Genomic DNA, 23,832 nt, shown 5'->3' on the forward strand with positions numbered 1-23,832 from the left:
TTAATTCTTTTGCAGTTAACAAGTGTCTTTTCCTCTCCACCTGTTTTTTCTGACCTTGCTGACCCAATGAGCATTTCGCTGCCCAGTGGTCATGCCTTAACTTTGCTAATTCTATTATTGCATTAGTATTGCATCCTTCTTATGGGCATTTAATAATTGTTTTACTTTTATTCTTGAGTTCAATCTCATTTTTGGCTCATTTTATCTGTAAAAGAAAACCTGCCTAATAATTCTGCACACCTGAAATAAGGAGTTTTTAACTTTCAGCCTTCATGAACAATTATATATCACTTATAAATGATTAAATACAAAATTGATAGTAGTTACTAAGATTGATGTGGTTTGGAATTGGTAAAACGTTCTTGGAAAAAAAATATGACCAGAATATCAACTTGCCTAATAATTCTGCACACACTGTACAAAGAAAACAATTCAAATAAGTTCATAAATTAAGTTCTGTGTAATAAAATGGAATGACATCTTCATTTCATCTTCATCATCCTGGTAGATGGCAGCAGATATTTATCAAGAATGTCTCGGTACATTTTTCCATTCATCCTTCCTTCGACTACATGTATTTTGCCAGTGCCACACCATGATGTTTTGGGGTGATGTGTAGTGCCATTTGACCTCCAAACATGGTGTGTATTATGGCTTCCAAAGAGTTAAATTTTTTTGTCTCATCTGACCAGACTATGTTTTCCCAGTATTTCATAGGCTTGTCTAAATGTTGTGCATCAAACTTAAATCTTAAACTTAAATTTTCTTTAGCAATAGAGCCTTGCATGGTGAGCGTGCATACAAGCCACGGCGGTTGAGTGCATTACTTATTTTCTTTGAAACAATTATACATGCTATAATTCCAGGTCTTTCTGAAGCTCTCCACAAGTGATCCTTGGCTCTTGGACAACTCTTCTGATAATTTTATTCACTCCTCTGTCAGAAATCTTGCGAGGAGCACCTGGTCGTGGCCGGTTTATGGTGGAATGATGTTCTTTCCACTTCCAGATTATGGCCCCATCAGTGCTCACTGGAACATTCAGAAGTATAGAAATCCTTCTGTAACCAATGCCATCAGTATGTTTTGCAGCAACAACACCGTTGAAAAGGTCTTGCAAAAGCTCTTTGCTTTTACCCATCATGAAATGTTTCTTGTGTGACACGTTGGTCATGAGACACCGTTTTATAGGCCATCAGTTGGAACTGAACCAACTAATATTAATTTCCACTGACTAGGGGCAGGATTGCTTTCTAATTACTGATATATTTCAGCTGGTGTCTTGGCATTCCATGCCTTTTTGCACCTCCCTTTCTTCATGTGTTCAATACTTTTTCCCTGTGTCATTCCACTTTATTATACAGAACTTAATTTCGGAACTTATTTGTTTTGCTTTCTTTGTATGTATGGATTACTTGGATTGTTACTGACATCTGGTGAAAATTTCATGTCAACAGCACCTTTAGAAATATATTTACTGAGAAAAATGGTGATATGTTCAAAACTTATTTTACCCGCTGTATTGTCCTGTCTTAACAAACCATACATCAACGGAAAGATTATTTAGTCAGCTTTCAGATGATGTATAAATCTCAGTTTCATAAATTTTACCCATATTACTGGTTTTGTGGTCACATTAATATCAAGAGAGAGCGACTAGAGGCAGGTTATATACACATCTTTAATAAACATTATTGTACAAGCAGATGAACACGGAAACAGGAAAAACAGAAGATCCACAAAGCACAGAGCAATTGCTGCCCTACAAAGGGGGGAAAAAAGACACTATTACATCATTAGCATGGAATCGCTTAACAAAATGTACAAATTACAGTAACACTGAATAAAGAGATATTAATGGTTTTACTTACATGGCCTCATGAATTACTCTAACCCATTCCTTGTTTTGTACTCATGCACATCAGTGCTGTGCTGTTTAAACAGCTGGTGGGGAACAGAAAGTGTGTTTAGAAAAACCAAATAAGTATGTCTGTGCGTATTTCTGAGAGATCATTCAAAATGAGTTACCAATGCCCACAAGACAGCTGTGCTTCCAAATGCCAGTCCTACTCTCAGCATGTTTGGCTTGGAGGGATCCGGTTTGGAAACTATAAAGAAATTTCTGATAACCACTAAAAGGAGAGAGAAAAGCAATCCTCAAAACCTTTTATATCTAACACAATGTCTGGTTTATTGAACAGTTTTGGTACCTAACTTGTAACTTGCTGGTTTGTATATGAATTGATTTATTAACCAGCAGCACAAATATACAACCCACCGGTGGAAGTTTTCCAAATACTTAAAAATGTTATGTACAATATTTTCATTTTGTTAGATTTAATACGCATTAATGTAACAATAAGACATCAAAAAATAAACATTTGCATTGTCTTTTGATATAATTCACAAACAACTTAAAATGGCAATTAAAACATAATATATGGACATTATAAATGCATTCTAAAACTGTGCAACTGAATGCTTAGGCTATATAAATAACTCATCATGAGATGAAACTAATGTATGGCTGCTGTGTTGCTAGTCTTGCTATGCTAAGCAAGGTCAGGCCACACTGATTTGCTAACTTACATAAGGCAAGCAAAACAAATGTACCGAGGAAATGTACTTAGACTATAATGTACGCCCAGTATAATTTGCACTGTCGTACTCACTCTTATTGACAGTTGAAGTCCTCAACAATAACCGACCAAGAGGCATTTTGACAGCGTTTCTCTCCCAGACAAAATACGATCCTTGCTCGATTACTTTTCCTGGCTTCTGTAATGGCTGACCTAGTGGCAAGTAGAGTAATCGATCACATGACCCATGCACCTTTATTTCTCTCACATTCTGTAGTCATATCAATCCTACATATTGAAACACACTCGAGTGTACATAACAACCATTCATTAATTAATAATAAAAAATAAATTAAAAACTCCATGAAAAATATTAAAATTTCCTTTTCTTTTTTTATCGACAATGTTCTCCAAACAGGTGCTTTGGTCTCCTGTAAGAAAATTAAATTTAACTGCCAAAACAATAAAAAGGTGTATGAGAAATATAAAAGTGTCACACTTATTGGAATGATACATAAATATTAAAATGATCCATCTTGAATCTATAAATCTAAAAATCCTTCTAATAAAATCTTTCATGTCCACTCAAACATCCTTGTATACACAGTTACTTTTTAACTCTTTTTCTGCTGAACACAAATACAGGAATAATCAATATCTAAATGATATCTCTCTAACACTTTTAGCTGGATACATGCCATGTAAAACCACATAACCTCTTTTACTTTATTATTAAAACAGTATTATCCACAAATACTCAAAGGTTTAGTCCAATTTATACACCTTTTTTCGCAGTAAGTTTTTAAGAGTAGCTGTTTCATCATAATAAATATATGTTTATTAGCACAGTTGTGTTTATCTCCTATAAACATGTCCTGCGTCCCAACGTGCAAACTATCCAACCTAAATTCTATGTGATATTAGTAATTTTCAATATTATTTAGGGCAGATAGGGTGGACATGCACACCGGGACGCAGGGATGCTCTTTCAGAAGCACGGCTCCCACAAGCCTTTACTAATGCATTTTTGCTGAATCGTCAAACTCAACAACATCATACTACCAAGATAATATTTCCATCTAGTGGCGGCAATGCATACGGCATAACATGCATTATTCAATATGCGTGGTCGTAACTTTATTGTAATTATAATAAAATCGTCAGGGCAGCACTATAATTTCATTTAACGTTGTGTATATATATATATATATATATATTTTTTTTATATAATTATATATTTAATTTATAGTATATTTAAAAATTTAATAATTTCCACTTTCATCCCCGCCTCGGAAATGTTGCACACTCAGCGCATGCGCAGTTCACAGCTTGACCCGGGGAGAAGCAGCGTCGCCATTTTGGTTCTGAAGGGGGGCCTGCTGTCACCACGTGAAGGCGAGAAGCCCCAGACAGCGAAGTTAGGGGGGCTTTTACGATACAGCAGACAATCCGGCCAGAGTATCGAGGTTTCCGATTCATGATCAGAGCAAAGTCACGGTGATCAATACTCAAGAAGAAGAAGAAGCATGCCCTCGGTAACTCTGCCGCCGAAGGAGAACGCTCTCTTTAAGAGAATATTGGTAAGTTGGGAGAAATATATCTGCTAACCAACGCAGGATTGTTAATAATAGAAAGCAAGCGTGTGTCAACCCCCTTCCTATTTTAGCCAGGATCTCTCTCCTCTGGCCTCAAGAGAAACCTACTAGGCGTCTTTTGCACGCTAACAGAGAGCATTGGCATTGCTTTAATACTCGTAACATGACTATTAGCTCATGCACGTTCACGCACTTTGAGAGCAGATGAACTTGCTCGACACAGAGCAGCTAACTGCCTTAGCAAGTTAAGCGCAAAGATCAGTGATTTGATAGCTGTGTGGACGGAATAAACGTTAAACGATGCTATAAAGTCGCTTTATAAAGTTGCACCAGTAATAACGTGTTGTTTGAAGGCTTCGTGCATTAAGTCATGTCAAAACACGGGTTTGAATCGATTAGTCACAGTGCAAGTGAATAGAATGAAAGTTAATCCGTTTAAAGCAACACTAACCTAAAAAAAATAATAGCAGAGTATGAAACATACTTAGTTACGTTAGTGTGTTGTTTACACATGTTATGAGTTATATACATCGTTATTGACAGTTTAATTAGTACCTGAACGCTACCCCTCAAATCTGCTGTCATATGCTAACTGGGCAAATCATGCATTAACATTAACTATCATTAAATTGTATTTATTTATTTATTTATTTTAAATTGAAAATAGAAGCTTTAATTCAGGAATCATGATTTGTTAGTCATGTCAAGGGTGAGACATTATCATTCTGGAAAGCTTTTGATCAGACAAAAGTGGGTGTAATGCAAGATTGGTCAATTAATATTGATTATTTAATATACTGGATATATTGTGCTGAATAAATAGACTCTTACCGAGATTTAATGACAGTTAAACTTCAAATTTGTCAACATATAGTAGCACACTAGCATACAATGTGCGTTATATGCCGACACTAGCATGTAGCAAAGCTGGTTTTACTAAAAGCTGCAAAACATCGTGATTTCACAGAAGACTTTAATAAGATTATGCCACAAAATACAGGTTTAATTGATCAAGTATCAAATTTACTTTTACGGTTCACACGGAAAACAAAAGAGAACATGGGAGACTGACTAGCTTGACAGGTTGGCTGTGTCTCAAAACCTGGTTAGCTGTCTGTCTAGACAACATTTAGGTTTTTGGGTCGTTCAGCTGTCTAGGACACAGCTGGTAAAATAGCCACTCTGATAGTGAACAATTAGAAATCATTTTAAAGATCCAAATGATGAAAATCTTTGTCCTTCAAGTAGTAGTTTTTAGGTCATAGTGACTCAACAGCAACTTGCTCGGTCACTACTCTTAATTAGAAATATGTATTAATGACCAGTCATGAAACAGTCCTGATTTTTGTTATTCCAGAATACAGAGTTAGAAATTCAAAGTCATCTGACGTTGGTTTATTGGTGTTTTCTAACATCTGTTTCTGTTCTGTCACAGGGAGGGAGCTTGAATTGCTAGAAGTCCTTAATGTGATTTAGTTTCTTAGACTCACACATTACTTTTCAGTCATGAATGCCAACAGCAGTGCCTAATGATGTTTGTCCTTTAAACATGATTATGCCAGAGGGCATTCCTTCACGTTACTGTTATGTTGATATTTGGCAGACAGCTCTCCTGGGATGTCTAAACTGTTGTGGTGACCAAAGTAGATCGGAATCTGTTCGTAATCAACATCTCACCATCATAGCCTCTTTTCTGAGCCTGCCACAGGCGTTTTATCAGTATTGTGAACTACTTTATTAAGAGTGACATTAGTAAAGGCTGTAAAACACTACACAATTTTTTTCACCTGAATTTATAGTTTGCACAAGTTCACGCTAGTTGCCAAAAGTCAGAGCTAGTCTGCAGATTTGACTTGACAGAAAATCATGTAGTGTATGGTAGTCACAGTCTCCGATTTTCTTTTTTTTTTTAGCTTCAGACTATGATTCCATCCAGTTGGAGAATATCAGAGATGTTTGATATTTTGAGCCGAGTTTAGAAGACACATTAAGGAGCACATTTCTGCGTGATGTGATCCGTGTATGATCCTCAATCACTTAGTGTATGATGGTCAGTTTTTCCTCTGTGATTGTTTATAAAAAGTGTATGATGCCTAGTGTTTTAAAATCTGTTCAGATTTTAAAAGTCGTGTAGTGTATTCCAGCCTTAAGCAGCAGATCTTTAAGGGGAACGTTGTGACAGGAGGTGCAGCTTTCTTCTCTGATTCTTTTCTGGCACTGATATCTTGATTATCCAGCTCATGTCTTTGCAGGAGTTTGTGAACTCCTTTAGCCTTTGTGTGTCTTCTACAGAGTCCCAAGGTGATTCACACTTGTGTAATACACTGAGTGTCCTGATTTTTTTAATTGGAATTTTGTATCTCACATTTACTTCCTGTGTGGTTTTGACGGTGGTTTGAAGTGTTAGGAAGATATACATCACTAACCACTAGGGTTGGGTACCGAACTCGGTACTTTTAAGGGTACGGACCGAATTGCGTCGGTACTACCGAGTATCGATTCACATGAAATCGTTCGGTACCAAATTTCGGTACCTGAGAACGCATTTGGGCGCATACGAGAGAGACAGAGAGAGAGAGAGACCCTGTGACTTGTCACCCCTGCAACTCTTTAAAACACAACACAGAGGGCAAACCGAAATGTTCTGAAGTGTGCTTACATTTCTAGGGTCATATGGTTTCCGCGAAAACGCGGACAGGATGGCGGAGTCCATTCATATAAACGGAATTTACTCTATAACGCGGAATGCCACGGAATTCGCAAGTTTTGGATGAATAAAAGAATGTCTGTCACTTAATTCGAATCGCGATATGAACTAGTGTATGTGAATATTAAAACGCAAAAGACGGTTTAAATATGAATCCTGCATGTTCCGTTAGCCTCGGTATGTATGAATGGCGGAGACGCGGTTTTGTTTAATAAACAAATACTGAAGCACACGTGAACTCGCGGTGATTTTCGGCCTCTGCACTACATGAACACATGAACTTACAGGCTGTGAGTCACTTCATGAGAATTTTACCGTTTCATTTGAGAAAACTAGCATCATATCATACTGTATACACACAGAAACTTCACGCAACCTGTCAAAATAAAAGTGCGGTTTAACATGTAACAGAAATATATTAAACTTGTATTACTTTTGTACAGTATAATGTACGTCTTTATATATTCCATTTACTGACAAATTTAAATAAAACAATTAAATTATAAAAATAATTATTACAACCACATTAACGACTTAATTGTAGAAAAAATACAATTATTATTATAACTTTTTAAAGGTATATTCACATAATTTTTCTACCATGTATTAATTTTAACAGTAAACCTCTGTTTGTTTGCCAAAAAAATAAAAGGGTTTCATTTTGATTTGATTAGAAATAAATAAATGTTTCATGCCTTCATTTGATTATCAGAAAAAAAATAAAACACAAGAATTTCTGGAAGAAAAAAAAGAAAAACAATTGTTGGGTCCAATTGTTCAAAATGTTGAAATTGAGAGTTTTGGACTTATTTTTTCACTGAAATAAATGTTTTTGTTATTACACAGAGAGTAAAGTACCGAAAAAAGGTACCGTTGGGTACCGGTACCGAATTTCAGATACCGGTACCGGTACCGTACCGGTTCAAATGTGAACGGTACCCAACCCTACTAACCACACACCTTAACCCTACTTTCATTTTGCCTAATGTGCAGTGAAAGTGTAATTATTAGTGTGCTTTTTCCATTTTATGTCTTGCAGAGATGCTATGAACACAAGCAGTACAGAAATGGGCTCAAGTTTTGCAAACAGATCCTGTCCAACCCGAAGTTCACCGAACATGGAGGTAAGACCATTCTCGGACATTCATTACTTCAGTTTCTCATCATTTTGACTAATTAAATTGGTTGAGCACACAATGATTTCTTTTTTTCCATCTTGCAGAGACACTTGCAATGAAAGGACTGACTCTGAACTGCTTGGGCCGAAAGGAGGAGGCGTATGACCTAGTGCGACGTGGCTTACGAAACGACCTGAAGAGTCATGTCTGTATCCTTAATACTTTTTCCACTGTCAGTGGATTCATTAAAAAGCACTGTCAAAAGAAGTCATTTCTGTGCACATAATAATACTTGTATCCAGCTGTTAGTGATTGACTTCCAGTTTAAGGTATTTTTTGACTCTTATTTTCAGATGTCTAGCAACTGTACAGAACAGATAACCTCACAGCATAATTTAATGAATAGGTGCAGTTAGTACAACTTGATTAATCAAAAGAAAACTGATATGGCCTAGTCAAATTGCGAGGGCTGTGATTTAATTAAATACATATACAGTCATGACCAAAAATATCGGCACCCTTGGTAAATGATCAAAGGCAGCTGTGAAAATTAATCTGCATTGTTAATCCTTTTGATCTTTTATTTAAAAAATTCACAAAAATCTAACCTTTCATTGGCTAATAAGAATTTAAAATGGGGGGAAATATCATTATGAAATAGATGTTTTTCTCAAATACACGTTGGACACAATTATTGGCACCCCTAGAAATTCTTATGAGTAAAATATCTCTGAAGAATATTCTCATTCATATTCACAATTTTGAGCACTCCAGGGTGATTATGAACATGAAATTATCCATCCATGGCTTCCTGTTTCACAGAAATATAAATAGGACGGAAAACAAAGCCCAAATTCCCTTAATCATCCATCACAATGAGAAAAACCAAAGAATATATTTCTGATGTGCAGCAAAAGATAATTGAGCCACAAATTAGTGAAGTGGCTTTAAGAAAAGAGCTAGAGCAGTGAAAATCCCCATTTCCACCATCAGGGCAATAATTAAGAATTTCCAATCAACATAAAATATTACGAAAGTGCCTGGAAGAGGACGTGTGTCTATATCGTCCTAATGCACGGTGAGTAGGAGAGTTGCTAACGACTCTCCAAGGACCACAGCTGTAGAATTGCAGAAAATAGTTGAGTCTCGGGTCAGAAAACCTTAAAAGAAATTGTCAAACAGCCCCTACATCACCACATGTTGTTTGGGAGGGTTTCAAGAAAAATTCTCTTAGATCATCCAAAAACAGTCTCCAGCATATTCAGTTATCAGACGCGACTGGAACTTCAAATGGGACTGGCTTCTATGGTCAGATGAAACTTAAAAAATTAGCTTTTTAGCAGCAAACACTCAAGATGGGTTTGGTGAACACGGGGATAAAAAGTACCCCATGTGTTCAATGAAACATACTGCTGTATTTTTGATGTTGTGGGTCTATATTGCTGCTGGAGGTCCTGGACATCTTGTTTAGACACATGGCATCACTGATTCTATCAAATACCAACAGATAAAAAATCAATAAGTGACTGACTCTGTTAGAAATCTTATAACGGGCCATGTTTGGATCTTACAACCGTACAATAATCCAAACACAAACCTCAAAAACAACACAAAAATGTGTCACTGAGCAAAAAACCAAGCTTCTGCTGGCCGTTCGAGTCCTCTGACCTGAACCCTGCAGAAAATGAGTGGTGAACTGAAGAGAAGAAGCACTAACATGGAGCTGGGAATCTAAAGGGTCTGGAGTGATTCTGGATGAAGGAATGGTCTCTGATCTCTTGTCAGGTGTTCTCTAACCTCATCAGGCATTATAAGAGAAAATTGAGCTGTTAAACTGGCAAATAGAGGTTTCAAAAAGTATTGAATAAAAGGGTGCTGTTACTTGTGCCAATGTGTATTAGAGAAAAAACATTTCATAATGATATTTTCCGCCATTTTAAATTCTTATCCAATGAAAGGTTAGATTTCTGTGAAATTTTTTAAATAAAAGATCAAAAGGATTAACAATGCAGATTAATTTTCACAGCCGCCTTTGATCATATTTACCAAGGGTGCCAATTTTTTTGGCCATGATTGAATGTGCTTTTTTAAAATTATTATTTATAACATTTTTTTATTGTACAATCACAAAATATTATATCAAAATTATATAATCACAAAATTTTGGGCCAAATTGTGCAGCCCTACAAACAAGCATAGCAATCCTCTGAATGTTTTTCCTTTTCAAACATCGCGTTTTAAATCGCAATTTTTTTCATAAAAGTAGTCATTCTATTATTTTCCCACTAAATCGTACAGCCCTAGGTGCAGTGCTGTTTCCTGTCCTTAACTCTTCTTCAGGTTGGCACGTTTATGGTTTGCTTCAGCGCTCGGATAAGAAGTATGACGAGGCCATCAAGTGCTACAGGAATGCTCTTAAATGGGACAAAGACAATCTGCAAATCCTCAGAGATCTCTCACTGCTGCAGATCCAAATGAGAGACCTCGAAGGTTATAGGGTAAGTTATTTTGAATGTAAGTGCTTCCATGTGTCAAGAAACTACTATGTTCCAGGGAACAAGCCAGTAAAAATACTGTTTTTTTCCAATGTAATTTTTTCACTCAAATTGTTGTGGTCATAATATAATTTGTATCATTTTCTCTCTAACAGGAGACCAGGTACCAGTTACTGCAGTTGCGACCGGCTCAAAGAGCCTCCTGGATCGGTTATGCCATCGCGTACCACCTTCTGGAAGATTATGAGATGGCAGCTAAGATCGTGGAGGAGTTCCGCAAAACACAACAGGTGAATTAAATTTTTTTTCTCACTGCTTCCTGTCATTTGTAGTCCACACCAAGTTTATTGTTGCAGATATCTTAGTAGGAGATACTACCAAGTGTTTGTTTTTGGATGCCACTGAGGTTTATTGTTGATTGTGTTTTAGACATCTCCAGATAAAGTGGATTATGAGTACAGTGAGCTGTTGCTTTATCAGAATCAGCTGTTGAGGGAGGCCGGGCTTATCAAAGAAGCCCTCGATCACCTGACCAACTATGAAAAACAGATATGTGACAAACTGGCTGTAGAGGAGACACGAGGTGTGTTTTTTTTGTTTTTTTTAATATGCATATATATTGGATTTGATGATTATCTGTGCATTCTCATTTTTCAGGTTTTTGCATTTACTTTGGTTTGCTGTTATCTAATGCTCATTTAGTTTATATTTAAAACAAACAATTTAACAATTTAATGTTATGATGCTGAAATTCACATATAGCATTTAAATGATTTTTAAATGCATTTATTTTATAATAGATATTTAACTACAGTTCAAATTTTGTTTTTGGAAGCAAACTCTAATGCTTTCCAAGGCCGCATTTACTGATTTGGTGCTCAAAAAACATTTCTTATTATTAATGTTGAAAACTATATGAATATGCGGAAACTGATATATTTTTAGGATGAAATTAATAGATGAATAGAAAGATTACAAGAACAGCATTTATTTGCAATAGAAATATTTTGTGACATTATACATGTGCCAATTTTCATTGATTTAATGTGTCCTTGTATTAATTGTAAGTATTCATTTCTTTAAAAAAAAAAAAAATGACTGACCCTAAACTTTTGAATGGTAATGCATTTTAACATGAAACAAAATAACAGAATTTTTATATTAATTGTTTATCTCTGATTTTGGCATACCTTTGTGAGTCATGAATTTGTTTATCGTCTGGTGTCACAGTTTTTTAAAAGCTACGTATGTTGGTATGTGTGTAGGAGAGCTGCTTCTCAAGTTAGATCGGGCTGGTGAAGCTACGGAGGTCTACCACCGACTGCTGGAGAGAAACCCTGAGAACTGGAGCTACTATCAAGGGCTGGAGAAAGCACTCAAACCAAGTAAATACACATTCTTCTGAACACCAGCAAATCTTGGCTGATTTGAATTTCTGTTTGTCCCTTACTCAATGTCTGCTTTCAGAGAGTGTCGAGGAGAAGCAGAAAATCTATGAAGATGCCTGGGTTAAGTATCCGAAAGGCCTGGTGCCAAGAAGACTTCCTCTCAACTTCCTCACAGGTCAGCGCCAATCTTGTCAGATCAATAAAACTGTTATGTTCTCATAATGTGTCCGTGTATATGACCGCATTTAGCTTTCGCAGGTGAGAAGTTTAGAGAGTGTTTGGATCGCTACTTGAGATTGAACTTTAGCAAAGGATGCCCGCCTGTCTTTACCACACTGAAATCACTCTACCATCAAAAAGACAAGGTGAGATGGGGCAATATAATCAAAAAAATTTGTAGAAGTTTCTTCTGGACTTCAACACCATTTTTATAATATGTTCTTGTCTTCTGCAGGTAGCAATAATTGAGGAATTAGTTGTGGGCTTTGATAAAAGTTTGAGAACTTGTAAAATGTTCAACCAAAATGGTGAGTACATGTAAACAGATTTTAATGACGAATGACAGTGGTGCCAAAGTTCTCACTGTGGACATGTGTTGATGAATTTGTAGATGATGGGAAAATCGAGCCGCCCACTACTTTACTGTGGGTTCAGTATTTCCTGGCCCAGCATTTCAACCATATTGGCAAACAGACCCTTGCCCTCGAATACATCAACACAGCCATTGAAAGCACCCCCACCCTAATAGAGCTCTTCCTCATCAAGGCGAAGATATACAAGGTAAAGCACACTCAGGTCGTTGAAACAGTCTGACGTAAAAGAAATGAGACACTTTTACATTGTTTAAAAATGTTCTCAAGACATAGAACATGAGAGAGTGACTTTATTTTCCATGTCTTGTTCTCATGAAAGCATGCAGGTAACATCCGTGAAGCTGCTCGTTGGATGGATGAGGCCCAGGCTCTGGACACTGCTGACCGCTTCATCAACTCCAAGTGTGCCAAGTATTTGCTCAAGGCTGGACTTATCAAAGAGGCTGAAGAGATGTGTTCCAAGTTCACACGAGTTAGTATGGTGAAGGTCACATGCTTGTGAGAACACACTTAAAATAACACCAGGTGTTACATATATAATACAGTTCAAATAGTCAGAAGAATGTAATAATTTTATTCAGTAAGAGTGCATTGAAATTATCAAAAGTGACAGTAAAGACTTATATAATGTTACACTAGGTTTCAATTTTAAATTAAGAAATGTTTTTAAGCACTAAATCATCATATTAGAATGATTTCATGTGACTGGAGTAACGGCTGCTAAAAATTCAGCTTTGCCATCACAGAAATAAATTGCATTTTAAAATAGAAAACAGTAGTAATGTTTCACAATATTACGGTTTTTGTTGCATTATTGATAAAATAAATGCAGCTTTGATGAGCATAGGGGACTTCTTTTAAAAACACTTGAATTTAAATCTTACAGCCCCCAAACTTTTGAATGGTAGTGTGTTATTTTAGTTACTAAATAAAGTCCTTTTAAAAGACAAATCAGTTCATTTGGAGGCATTGCCTCTGGCAGCCGTTTTCTTGGCTTGCAAATTCAGCTCCAGAAAGACTGAAATAGTAAAATGTTGGTTAACATTACATTTTAGGAGCATTGAAAGCAGTAACATTTTTTCCTCCTTTGACCAAAAACCCTTTTTCACTGTTTTTTTCAGTGCATTTTAGCGCAAAAACTGACAGATAACGGTTTAACCAATAATTCACTTGTCCCTTGTACATGAAAGTTGGGACTTACATGCCCTACAATTTCCATAATCACCTTTTAGTCTCACATTCATTTTTCCAAGAGTGTCTCAGTATCAAAAACACATCAGTCTGAATGTATCCATCACCTGCAGGAAGGAACCTCTGCTGTAGAGAATCTGAATGAGATGCAGTGCATGTGGTTCCAGACGGAGTGTGCTCTGGCCTACAAGTCCTTGAACAAATACGGAGAGGCGCTGAAGAAGTGCCATGAAATTGAGAGGGTAAATCTTGCAGAATTAGATACTATCAGATGATAATTTCAGCTGTAGATAGCAAACTGATATGGTGAATAGCTCTATGCTAAATCTGTAGGTTGATATTGATTGAGTGACGCAGTTGAATTGTTTTTGCTATGAATATAGCCATTGTTGCTGACATGACTTTAAATCATAAATAAATAAATACCCAATGGTCTGAAATATCCTGACACTTTAATCATTTGTTGTTAACAGCATTTTGTGGAGATAACAGACGACCAGTTTGACTTCCACACCTACTGTATGCGGAAGATGACGTTGCGGTCTTACGTCGATTTGCTCAATCTAGAGGACGTGTTGCGTATGCACCCTTTTTACTTCAAGGCAGCACGTACAGCCATCGAGATCTACCTCAGCCTTCATGATAACCCGCTCTCCGATGACAACAAGGAGTCGCAGGCCGACAATGGTACAGTCATGTACACAAAACATATTCAAACTTTAGAGAACCATCCTTGCTTTTTGGGAAAAAATTATAGTTTGGTTTCCTTAACAATTGTTTATTCTGTAGCTAACCTAACAGACAAGGAGCTGAAGAAATTGCGCAACAAACAGAGACGTGCCCAAAAGAAAGCCCAGTTAGAGGAGGAAAAGAAGAATGCTGAAAAAGAAAAACAGCTAAAGAACCAAAAGAAGAAAAAGGAAGAGGATGAGGAGGAGATTGGAGGACCTAAAGAGGAGCTCATACCAGAAAAACTGGCAAAGGTGTGTATGTTGGCAAAGCCATTTGTACTTTACAGGATAAAATACTTTGTTCATCAGAATGTGCTGTTTCTGTCTGTAGGTTGAGAATCCTCTAGAAGAAGCGGTTAAGTTCCTGACTCCTCTAAAGAACTTAGTAAAGAATAAAATAGACACGCATCTGCTGGCCTTTGAGATCTACCTCAGGAAAGGTGAGTATACTGATGAACTTGAACATAGTGATTCATAATGTTTCAGGATTTATAACTCATAATGAGTGTTTGTGTTTGTAGAGAAGTATCTTTTGATGCTGCAGTCGGTGAAGAGAGCTTACTCATTGGACCCCGATCACCCCTGGCTCCACCAGTGTTTGGTGCGATTCTTCAAAGGAGGTACATAAAGGCACATATTGTTTCCTCACATGGGACAAAAAACATACAGGAACAATAAGATCTGTGTCTGTTTTCAGTGTCGGACAGTAAGGACATGCCGGAGGCAGTGCAGACAGTTCTGAAGCAGGAGATCACAAAACTGTTTGGCGAGAGTGACCCCAAGACTTTCAACAAGAACTTCCTGAGCAAACATGCAAACTCAATACCACACAGAGTTGCAGGTACCCTTTATGATGTTAAAGAACTTTTGAAAACCACTATAGACTCTTCATAGAGCGGAGATTGACAACAGTCAACAAGACCCTAATATACAGTATCTCACAGAAGTGAGTAGGGATGCAGCGATTAACCGGTTTTACGATTAACCGCGCTTTAAAACGTCACGGTTAATTAATCGTAAAGGCTCCGGTACACCGAGTGTTTCTGTTGCACGGAATGGAACTGTTGAAACTTGCGCAAAACGGAAAAGTTACACTAGCGGTGCACCATCTTAAAATGCCGTGCTTATCAGAGACATGAAGGCTACTAGATTAACTACGATAGAGGAACCAAACAGCGATCCTTTATTTCCACCAGAGAAATGACTGAAGTCGATAGTGTGGGACCATTTCGGGTACACCAAGAATGACCAGGGCGTCATTTAAATAGTGCCGTAAAAATTGCTAAAGAGCGAATACATAAGGGATAATGCACAGCTCGCCAACCTGTTCTCGCTGTGCAATAAACGATTTTAATGCACGTTGTGAAGGCAAGGACCACCTGACGCGAAGTTCGTTAGCTCTAACATTCTGCCCGCTTCAGAGATGAAATGGTGCGGTGAGAGAGCGAGTGCGTGTGTGAATTAGCCTACCTGCATCTGCGTGTCACTTTAAGCAATGAAGATTTGAGTTTAGTTACTTAAACAGTCATTTTACCCCCTCTTTGCTGATTAATATAATGTAGCGATCCAGTCTCTATAAGCTATTTTATTAATGAAAGTCGCTGGGCAGCGTTGACAACACATTTCTGTCCTAAATGTTTGTGTTGGCAGCTCGATCTCGATCTCACAAACCAAAATAATAGATATTTTCTCAGGCCATATGTAAAATCAGATGAATAAAGATTATTAAAATTAGGGATGCACCGAATGTTCGGCAACCGAAATTGTTCGGCCGAAAATAGCAAAAAAATCTCTTTCGGTGTTCGGCCGAATAAGCGAAAAGACCGAATAAATTGTACCGAACAATGACGTGACGCGATCAAATAGAGGCGCACTAATGCAGCAAACACGCCTGCAGTGTGAAAGTATTTAAAACTGTCAGAGAAAGACGCAAAATAATTCCAAGCACGAAGCACCGACAGTTAGATGCTTAGCGCTGCATCTCATGTCTCCGATGAGAAGAGGAAGAGGTGGTTGATGCTGGTTACTATGATGATTGAAATCGCGAAATAGCCTCAACTGATTAGTAAATAAACTGCAGAATGTTATGTTTTCTAATACAAGCAGGGATTGCATGTATTCAAACAGCGCTGCACGAGCTCGCGGTGCCAGGGTTCAAAGTCCAAAGCGCGAGGAACATCTGCGTTAAAACACTGTAGCCTACTGCCTTTTGCTCAGTAACATTTTTTTTTTTAAAGACACATGACAATGTGATAAGTGCTACAAACATCTTCCCAAATTCGTAATGAGAATCATTTAAATATCTGCATGCTGTTGTCAACAAAAAGAAGCACTAAAATCTTCCAGCGGGTTTCTGCCAAAATAAAGTCTAAGAAAAAGCAACAACTCCATCAACATTCATAAATGTTAGTATTGTAATTTTACTGTTGTTCTGTAAAGTAAAATAAAAATAATAATAATTACCCTACAACAGCTCTATACATTTATTATAACATTCACAATAGTGTTCAAATTGGGATCTGTAGTATGTTTTAAAATAATTCTCTTCTGCTCAGCAAGGCTGCATTTATTTGTACAGTAAAAAAATACATGCCTGATTCAAGAAGGAGGTCTCAAAAATGGCCCAAAAATATTATTTTAGTAACTTATTAATTTTTAGTTAAATTTTGCTTTGTTGGTATAATGTCTGATAGAATGTTAAAAAAATGTTCAGTGTTAAGTAAATATTTTTAAATTGTTGTTTTGTAATTTATTTATTTTTTTATTTTTTTTGAAAAGCAGGACAAAACAGTAAAAAGCACATTTTGGATATTTAATTTATGCAGTGGTGACAAAAAAAAAAAAAAATGGAAAAACAGGCCTGGGGAAAAAGAATGCGAAAAACCGTGTTCGGTATTCGGCCTTCGGCCCAGTGTTCCATTTTGTTCGGCTTCGGCTTCGGCCAAGAATTTTAATTTCGGTGCATCCCTAATTAAAATGAATAAGTATGGATGACAGTTGATTACAATAATAGTTTAGTTTATTCCCCACATTAGTAACAGTGCCCTCTGTGGGATAAAGTTAATATTAGTCTTATATTTTATCATCATTTTATATTTAGATTTATCATCCCTGTTGTAGTATTATTCATAATACTACAACATAATAGTATTATTCATAAGTCAATTTATTTTTCACCATCTTTCCAAGTTCTGTACCTCAGGTCCAAAAGAAATGTAGAAAGAATATACAAAATGAAAACACCAAATACATTTGTGATCTATTTCCATTCGTTATTTTCAAAAGGGAAATACTGACATGGATGTTTACAGAACAGAGGTAACGTTTTTTTAATTCCAGTAGGAGAGATGTACTTTTTTTTGTGCTGTATTATTGGTTACTGTGTTATTTCTGTTTCAAAAGGCAGCAATCAATAACACTTTAATATCTAAAGAGTGTTTATGTGATTTTATGTTGTGAAATGAATACATGCATAATAATCGTGTAACCGTGATTATTCCTCAGACTATAATCGTACCAACAAAATCTATAATCGTGGCATCCCTAGAAGTGAGTACACCCCTCACATTTTAGGTAAATATTTTATTATATCTTTTCATGTGACACTGAAGAAATGACACTTTGCTACAATGTAAAGTAGTGAGTGCACAGCTTGTGTAACAGTGTAAATTTGCTGTCCCCTCAAAATAACTCGACACACAGCCATTAATGTCTAAACCGCTGGCCACAAAAGTAAGTACACCCCTAAGTGAAAATGTCCAAAGTGTCAATATTTTGTGTGGCCACCATTATTTTCCAGCACTGTCTTAACCCTCTTGGGCATGAAGTTCACCAGAGCTTCACAGGTTTCCACTGGAGTCCTCTTCCACTCTTCCATGACGACTTCACGTAGCTGGTGGATGTTAGAGACCTTGCGCTCCTCCACCCTCCATTTGAGGATGCCCCACAGATGCTCAATAGGGTTTAGGTCTGGAGACATGCTTGGCCAGTCCATCACCTTTACCCTCAGCTTCTTTAGCAAGGCAGTGGTCGTCTTGGAGGTGTGTTTGGGGTCGTTATCATGTTGGAATATTGCCCTGCGGCCCAGTCTCCGAAGGGAGGGGGTCATGCTCTGCTTCAGTATGTCACAGTACATGTTGGCATTCATGGTTCCCTCAATGAACTGTAGCTCCCCAGTGCCGGCAGCACTCATGCAGCCCCAGACCATGACACTCCCACCACCATGCTTGACTGTAGGCAAGACGCACTTGTCTTTGTACTCCTCACCTGGTTGCCGCCACACATGCTTGACACCATCTGAATCAAATAAGTTTATCTTGGTCTCATCAGACCACAGGACATGGTTCCAGTAATCCATGTCCTTAGTCTGCTTGTCTTCAGCAAACTGTTTGCGGGCTTTCTTGTGCATCATCTTTAGAAGAGGCTTCCTTCTGGGACGACAGCCATGCAGACCAATTTGATACAGTGTGCGGCGTATGGTCTGAGCACTGACAGGCTGACCCCTCACCCCTTCAACCTCTGCAGCAATGCTGGCAGCACTCATACGTCTATTTCCCAAACACAATCTCTGGATATGACGCTGAGCACGTGCACTCAACTTCTTTGGTCGACCATGGCGAGACCTGTTCTGAGTGGAACCTGTCCAGTTAAACCGCTGTATGTTTCAGGGTCTTGGCAATCTTCTTATAGCCTACGCCATCTTTATGTAGAGCAACAATTCTTTTTTTCAGATCCTCAGAGAGTTCTTGTACCATGTTGAACTTCCAGTGACCAGTATGAGAGAGTGAGAGCGATAACACCAAATTTAACACACCTGCTCCCCATTCACACCTGAGACCTTGTAACACTAACGAGTCACATGACACAGGAGAGAGAAAATGGCTAATTGGGCCCAATTTGGACATTTTCACTTAGGGATGTACTCACTTTTGTGGCCAGTGGTTTAGACATTAATGGCTGTGTGTTGAGTTATTTTGAGGGGACAGCAAATTTACACTGTTATACAAGCTGTACACTCACTACTTTACATTGTAGCAAAGTGTCATTTTTTTTCAGTGTTGTCACATGAAAAGATATAATAAAATATTTACAAAAATGTGAGGGGTGTACTCACTTCTGTGAGATACTGTATATCTCATGAGGACTTGTCATATTTGTGATTCAATTCTAAATCTGCTTTCCCACCATTGAGCCAAACTGTTCTCATTGCTTAAAAGTTCCATTCCATGCCCTTGTTTTCATTATGCAAGATCTTATTTTAATTTTAATAGCTATTTTTGCATAAAATATTACCCAGTCATTTAATCAAGAGATTAAAGGATTCCACCATTAAAGGTTTGTTCATACTTGAAAGGTGCCATGGAATGCATTGATACAATATTGTAAATTGTTCTCTGATATCTAGATAAGCCACTTTTCCACCGCAGGAACTTTACCCAGGAACTAGGGACTTTGGGCTGGTACGGGATCTAAATAAAGTTCCGGGCAAAAATTTGCCACTCAGAATGTCCCTCCTCACGAGGTAGTACTTTTTCAAAGGTCCGGAACTTTAGGGGGCGGGACTTGGGCGCTGAGAATGCTGATTGGTTGAGTTCACGCAGCATTGTATTTCAGCCACCATATATTGGAGACGTGAGCTCCACGCGATCACTGGGCGCTCAGTGCTCATGTATCCCGAAGACAGGAGCATAACCTTGGCTAGTCCTTCTGACATTTGCCGCTGGTTCTGATGTCTCTGTAGTGGTTAAACATAAGCTATAATTTGCGTTGGGTAAATCTAACAGGTAATCTTTGGTCTTTATTCTATTGTTCTATTAATGTTAAAACGAAAATGAAAACAGGCAATGTTTGATATAATATTTCGTTTCATTGTATTGTATGTACGTTCCCTGTACATATCTGCGGCTATTAATATGTTTAAATGAAAACGAAAAGAGGCAGTGGTGTTTCACACATTTCGTCTGTAAATACAGTGAGGAAGATTGCAGCAGCCAAGGCGAGCTGACTTATGTTATCAAGTACGCTGCTCTTTGCAAAATTATCGCACTTGCATCGTTCCGTCCGCGGGAGTTCACACTCCCGATTCTAACTCGTGAAGTCCGAACTACAGAGGATGCAAGTCCGAAATTTGCGTACTTGGTATTGAGAAACGCGCGCAGACCTAACATTACGTCACCATGCGATTTGCCTAATCTTCTCGGTACTTTAGACCGCGATGGAAACGCAGACAGCAACAGGCCTGGGGGAAAAAAAGTTCCTGGGACAAATTGTTCCAGGTAAATTTCAGTGGAAAAGTGGCTTACATAAGGGCAAAAAATCTCCAGAAACGGTTTTACATGTCCATTTAAAACCCAAGGATTTGTCCTTAGAATGAAATGGTCTGTTATTACCTTATTTGGAAGGGTCATGAATAATAATGTTGAGCTCTGCTCTGATTGGCTGTTTCACAGTGCAGCTTATTTCAGTAGCTCACACAGCAGGAAGGAAACACAGGGAAAATATATATTTCAATACTTTCGTGTGCAGTTATATTGTTGGGTAATTATACTGTAAATAAAATGCGGGCATCAGGGAGCCGCTATTAATATGCTGGGCATTGAAACTGCTTTGGAATGCACGATCGCTTTTTAATTTCACTTTCTATACTACCACACATTTTACGAGATCAGATGCTTGACAGTGGTGCTCAGGATCTGTAAATCATTCGCCATCATCCTCAGTCATCTCTCCTTACTCTGTTTATGTGGTAAGTGAAATCTTATGTTCTGTAATGTAACAGGCTACCGCTAGCAAGGAGCTAACCATGTCCCTTTAGTGGCTCGCTTTATTTTATTAGAACGCGTTATTTGCTTTCCGTTCCTTTCTGAATACAGACACCAACCCATCCCTGCACTTCACATCCCCTGCACAGCCTGAAACATAACATTTTTTTCCATGATCTGCCATTTTTGCTGTTGTCCTCGCTTGTTTCTTCACAATACCTGCAGAACTTCTGATGGTTCGGCTGGCGGCTGGCCGAGAACATAGGCATGTATATGCAAAGTTGGGGACGTAACTATTAGTAATCCTGACTGTAACGTCACAGTCAGTGTTATGTTCTGATTCGCCTATTTTTCAGTGGTCTTTTGCATTCACAAGATTTACATAAGAATGAGGAAACAATGGTGTTTGAGGCTCACGGTATGTCATTTCCATGTACAGAACTGTTATTATTCAACTATGCCAAGGTAAATACAGTTTTCCATTCTATGGCACCTTTGAAACAATTAAATCACTTGAGGTCACAGTCTCACTTTACTGTTGGTTGCTCTTTGGTGTTTCTACTGGTTCCTGTATCAGACCATTTCAGGCAACGGGTCACTGTCTGCTGTCTCTTTGGTGATTGTTCAATCATATTGCTGCTCATAAATTTGAACTACACCAATGTCCACTTTCACTCAAGAGACCAGATATTAATGACTTCTGATTGCTTTGTTGCTGTGAAACCCTTTAGTATGAGTGTACCACTATATTCTTTTAGCTGTTCATTTAGCATCTGCCTTTTTGTTGTATGCAGCTGCTAAGATGATGGTCTTTCTGGACCCCTCCTCTGAGGGAATGGCTGCTGAGCTGGCTACCTCCTTCAACGAGCCCCTAACAGGCAGAACCACTCAGGTACAATAACCATAAACCGAACCATATAAAATTCGTGATATTTCTCACGAAAAGCATGATGCTACATCTCTCAAATTTGTATGTGTGAATATTAGACATGTACCGAGGTGCTCCAGGCGTTGAGAGATGGCAGTCTGGGCTCGCAGCAGGAGAAAATTCACGAATCATACCGTGCGTCTTGCCACGGTATCTATCCCTACGCTTTAGCCTTCATGCCCCCCGGTTACCAGGACAACTCTGCAGTTACCACCAATGGAGACCTGTCCCCCTGCGACCACGAGGACATGCCCAATGAGATGTGAGCGTTTCAGGAAGGGAGCAGGGTGGCTGTTTTATGGCCGTCAGCATTTTGAGACCAGACGCCCCACTGAGGTTGAGACTCTACTGCACTAACGAGACCATGGTTACCTTCCGCCTTCTTTTCCACTTACGGAAGCGAGCGAGCAATAGGGGAAAAACCCATTTTACTATTTTTTTTTTTTTTCCTCCTTTCTATCTTGTCTTGCTTTTAAAAAAAACAAAAAAACAAAAAAAAAGGCCAATGGCGTCTCTTATGCTAGAACAGAATAAACGGTATTAAAGAGAATGATTGATCAAGATGGTCACAGTGAACTCATTGGGCCTAATTCCTGTTTATCAGACACATGCATCTTGCTTCACGTTTTTAAGAGTAATTTATATTAGATAATATTAAAGAGAACCGAATAATATCAGGAGGAGCAATACCTTTGGTCCTGGTTTGACTTGCGTGGTCGTGTGCCAAACCTGTGGGGCGGCCCTTTAGATGCAGATGACGGCACCTGTTGCGAGGGTACCTGGGAAGGGGGGTTGGGGTTGTGGGGAGTGTGTGGCAGTGAATTAATGTGGCTGGGCAGAAACTGTTCCAGGATCAGCCACCAGGGGGAGCCAGCAGTGAAAACCCACCACGTCTGATGGGAGGAGACAGTGATGTTCAGCCAATAAGCTGATAACAGTCGATTGAAAGGTCACCTGGAGTGCCGAGGAGAGGCAGACGTGCATCTCTTTCTTTTCTTTTTCTTTTTTTTTCTCTTTCATCCTCTGCTGCCTTTCGGTTTTCCAGTGAATGTCTTAGAGGCGGCAGTGGCATCTGTTGGACCTGTAGGACTTTTACTGTTACTGTTTCTGTTGGGTTTGTTTGGCATCTTTTTTTTTTTTCCTCCCTCTCCTTGTTTGGGTTCTCATGTTGGTTTCAAACTTTATGATTTTTTTTTTCCCATAATACAAGACTCCATCAAACACACCACTGTCTGAATTCTGAGAACATGTCCTGTCATTTGACACTTACACAGTTACAAATAAAACAAAATAACATGACTGTGGTGTATTTCTCTTTTTGTTTTTAATTTCCATATTTGGTTTTGGTTGCACTGTATGATGTAACAGTTTCATCTTTTAGAAAATACAGAACACAAGAATTTGTAAATTAATATTTTTAATTTACTCATTTGGGCTTTACCTTAATTGGTTAGTTTCAAATAAGATGACTTTAAAATATATTCAGATGTATTACAGCCTTGATTCCTGTTCAGTAGTAGTGGTTCTCAACATTTTAATCAATGCCCAATATTCAGATTTTTCCAGTTGTTTGTGATTACCTGGATAAAAATTAAGGATATGAATTTTGTACTCAGAATTTCTACCCTGTAAATATTTTAGAACTGACATAGCCAGTAGTTATTAGTCATTATAGTAGTTTTACAAATGTTCTTTTCTATTATTTTTCCAGGTCTAAATATTTTTGTCCTTTCCCTTTTTTTTTTAAA

At 38.1% G+C, this 23,832-nt stretch overlaps 2 protein-coding genes across 3 annotated transcripts; one reads left to right on the forward strand and one right to left on the reverse strand.

Annotated features, from left to right (window-relative positions):
• Positions 1-1,665: 1,665 nt before the first annotated feature.
• ndufc1 (NADH:ubiquinone oxidoreductase subunit C1) lies at positions 1,666-2,815 on the reverse strand. Of its 2 annotated transcripts, none has more exons than XM_058798445.1 (4): positions 2,671-2,815; positions 2,027-2,130; positions 1,870-1,942; positions 1,666-1,760 (listed from the first exon to the last, which is right to left on the reverse strand). In XM_058798445.1, exons 1-3 carry the CDS (start codon positions 2,714-2,716, stop codon positions 1,883-1,885), a joined length of 210 nt encoding a protein of 69 aa, XP_058654428.1. In that variant the 5' UTR covers positions 2,717-2,815; the 3' UTR covers positions 1,666-1,760; positions 1,870-1,882. The 2 variants fall into 2 exon arrangements, with proteins under 2 accessions (XP_058654428.1, XP_058654429.1); XM_058798446.1 differs by having other exon boundaries at positions 1,666-1,783.
• Positions 2,816-3,888: 1,073 nt separating this feature from the next.
• naa15a (N-alpha-acetyltransferase 15, NatA auxiliary subunit a) lies at positions 3,889-23,709 on the forward strand. The gene is made up of 20 exons (XM_058797185.1): positions 3,889-4,157; positions 7,919-8,003; positions 8,102-8,206; positions 10,338-10,495; positions 10,648-10,782; positions 10,922-11,075; positions 11,758-11,877; positions 11,960-12,055; positions 12,139-12,245; positions 12,335-12,407; positions 12,491-12,660; positions 12,793-12,945; positions 13,778-13,906; positions 14,138-14,351; positions 14,454-14,647; positions 14,727-14,835; positions 14,917-15,015; positions 15,093-15,236; positions 21,951-22,048; positions 22,144-23,709. Exons 1-20 carry the CDS (start codon positions 4,104-4,106, stop codon positions 22,348-22,350), a joined length of 2,604 nt encoding a protein of 867 aa, XP_058653168.1. The 5' UTR covers positions 3,889-4,103; the 3' UTR covers positions 22,351-23,709.
• Positions 23,710-23,832: the final 123 nt, after the last annotated feature.

Source organism: Onychostoma macrolepis, chromosome 14 (assembly GCF_012432095.1).
Source record: "Onychostoma macrolepis isolate SWU-2019 chromosome 14, ASM1243209v1, whole genome shotgun sequence".
In the NCBI taxonomy this organism is placed as follows: domain Eukaryota; kingdom Metazoa; phylum Chordata; class Actinopteri; order Cypriniformes; family Cyprinidae; genus Onychostoma; species Onychostoma macrolepis.

What these genes read in the sequence shown, in the direction of transcription:
- naa15a (XM_058797185.1), top strand. Translation starts at nt 4,104, where the DNA reads ATGCCCTCGGTAACTCTGCCGCCGAAGGAGAACGCTCTCTTTAAGAGA. An exon ending in AGTTCCGCAAAACACAACAG is followed by an intron (nt 10,783 to 10,921) that starts GTGAATTAAATT and finishes ATTGTGTTTTAG; the next exon opens with ACATCTCCAGATAAAGTGGA. An exon ending in GGTGCGATTCTTCAAAGGAG is followed by an intron (nt 15,016 to 15,092) that starts GTACATAAAGGC and finishes GTCTGTTTTCAG; the next exon opens with TGTCGGACAGTAAGGACATG.
- ndufc1 (XM_058798445.1), bottom strand. Translation starts at nt 2,716, where the DNA reads ATGCCTCTTGGTCGGTTATTGTTGAGGACTTCAACTGTCAATAAGA. An exon ending in GACTTCAACTGTCAATAAGA is followed by an intron (nt 2,131 to 2,670) that starts GTGAGTACGACA and finishes CTCTCCTTTTAG; the next exon opens with TGGTTATCAGAAATTTCTTT. An exon ending in CAGCTGTCTTGTGGGCATTG is followed by an intron (nt 1,943 to 2,026) that starts GTAACTCATTTT and finishes GTTCCCCACCAG; the next exon opens with CTGTTTAAACAGCACAGCAC.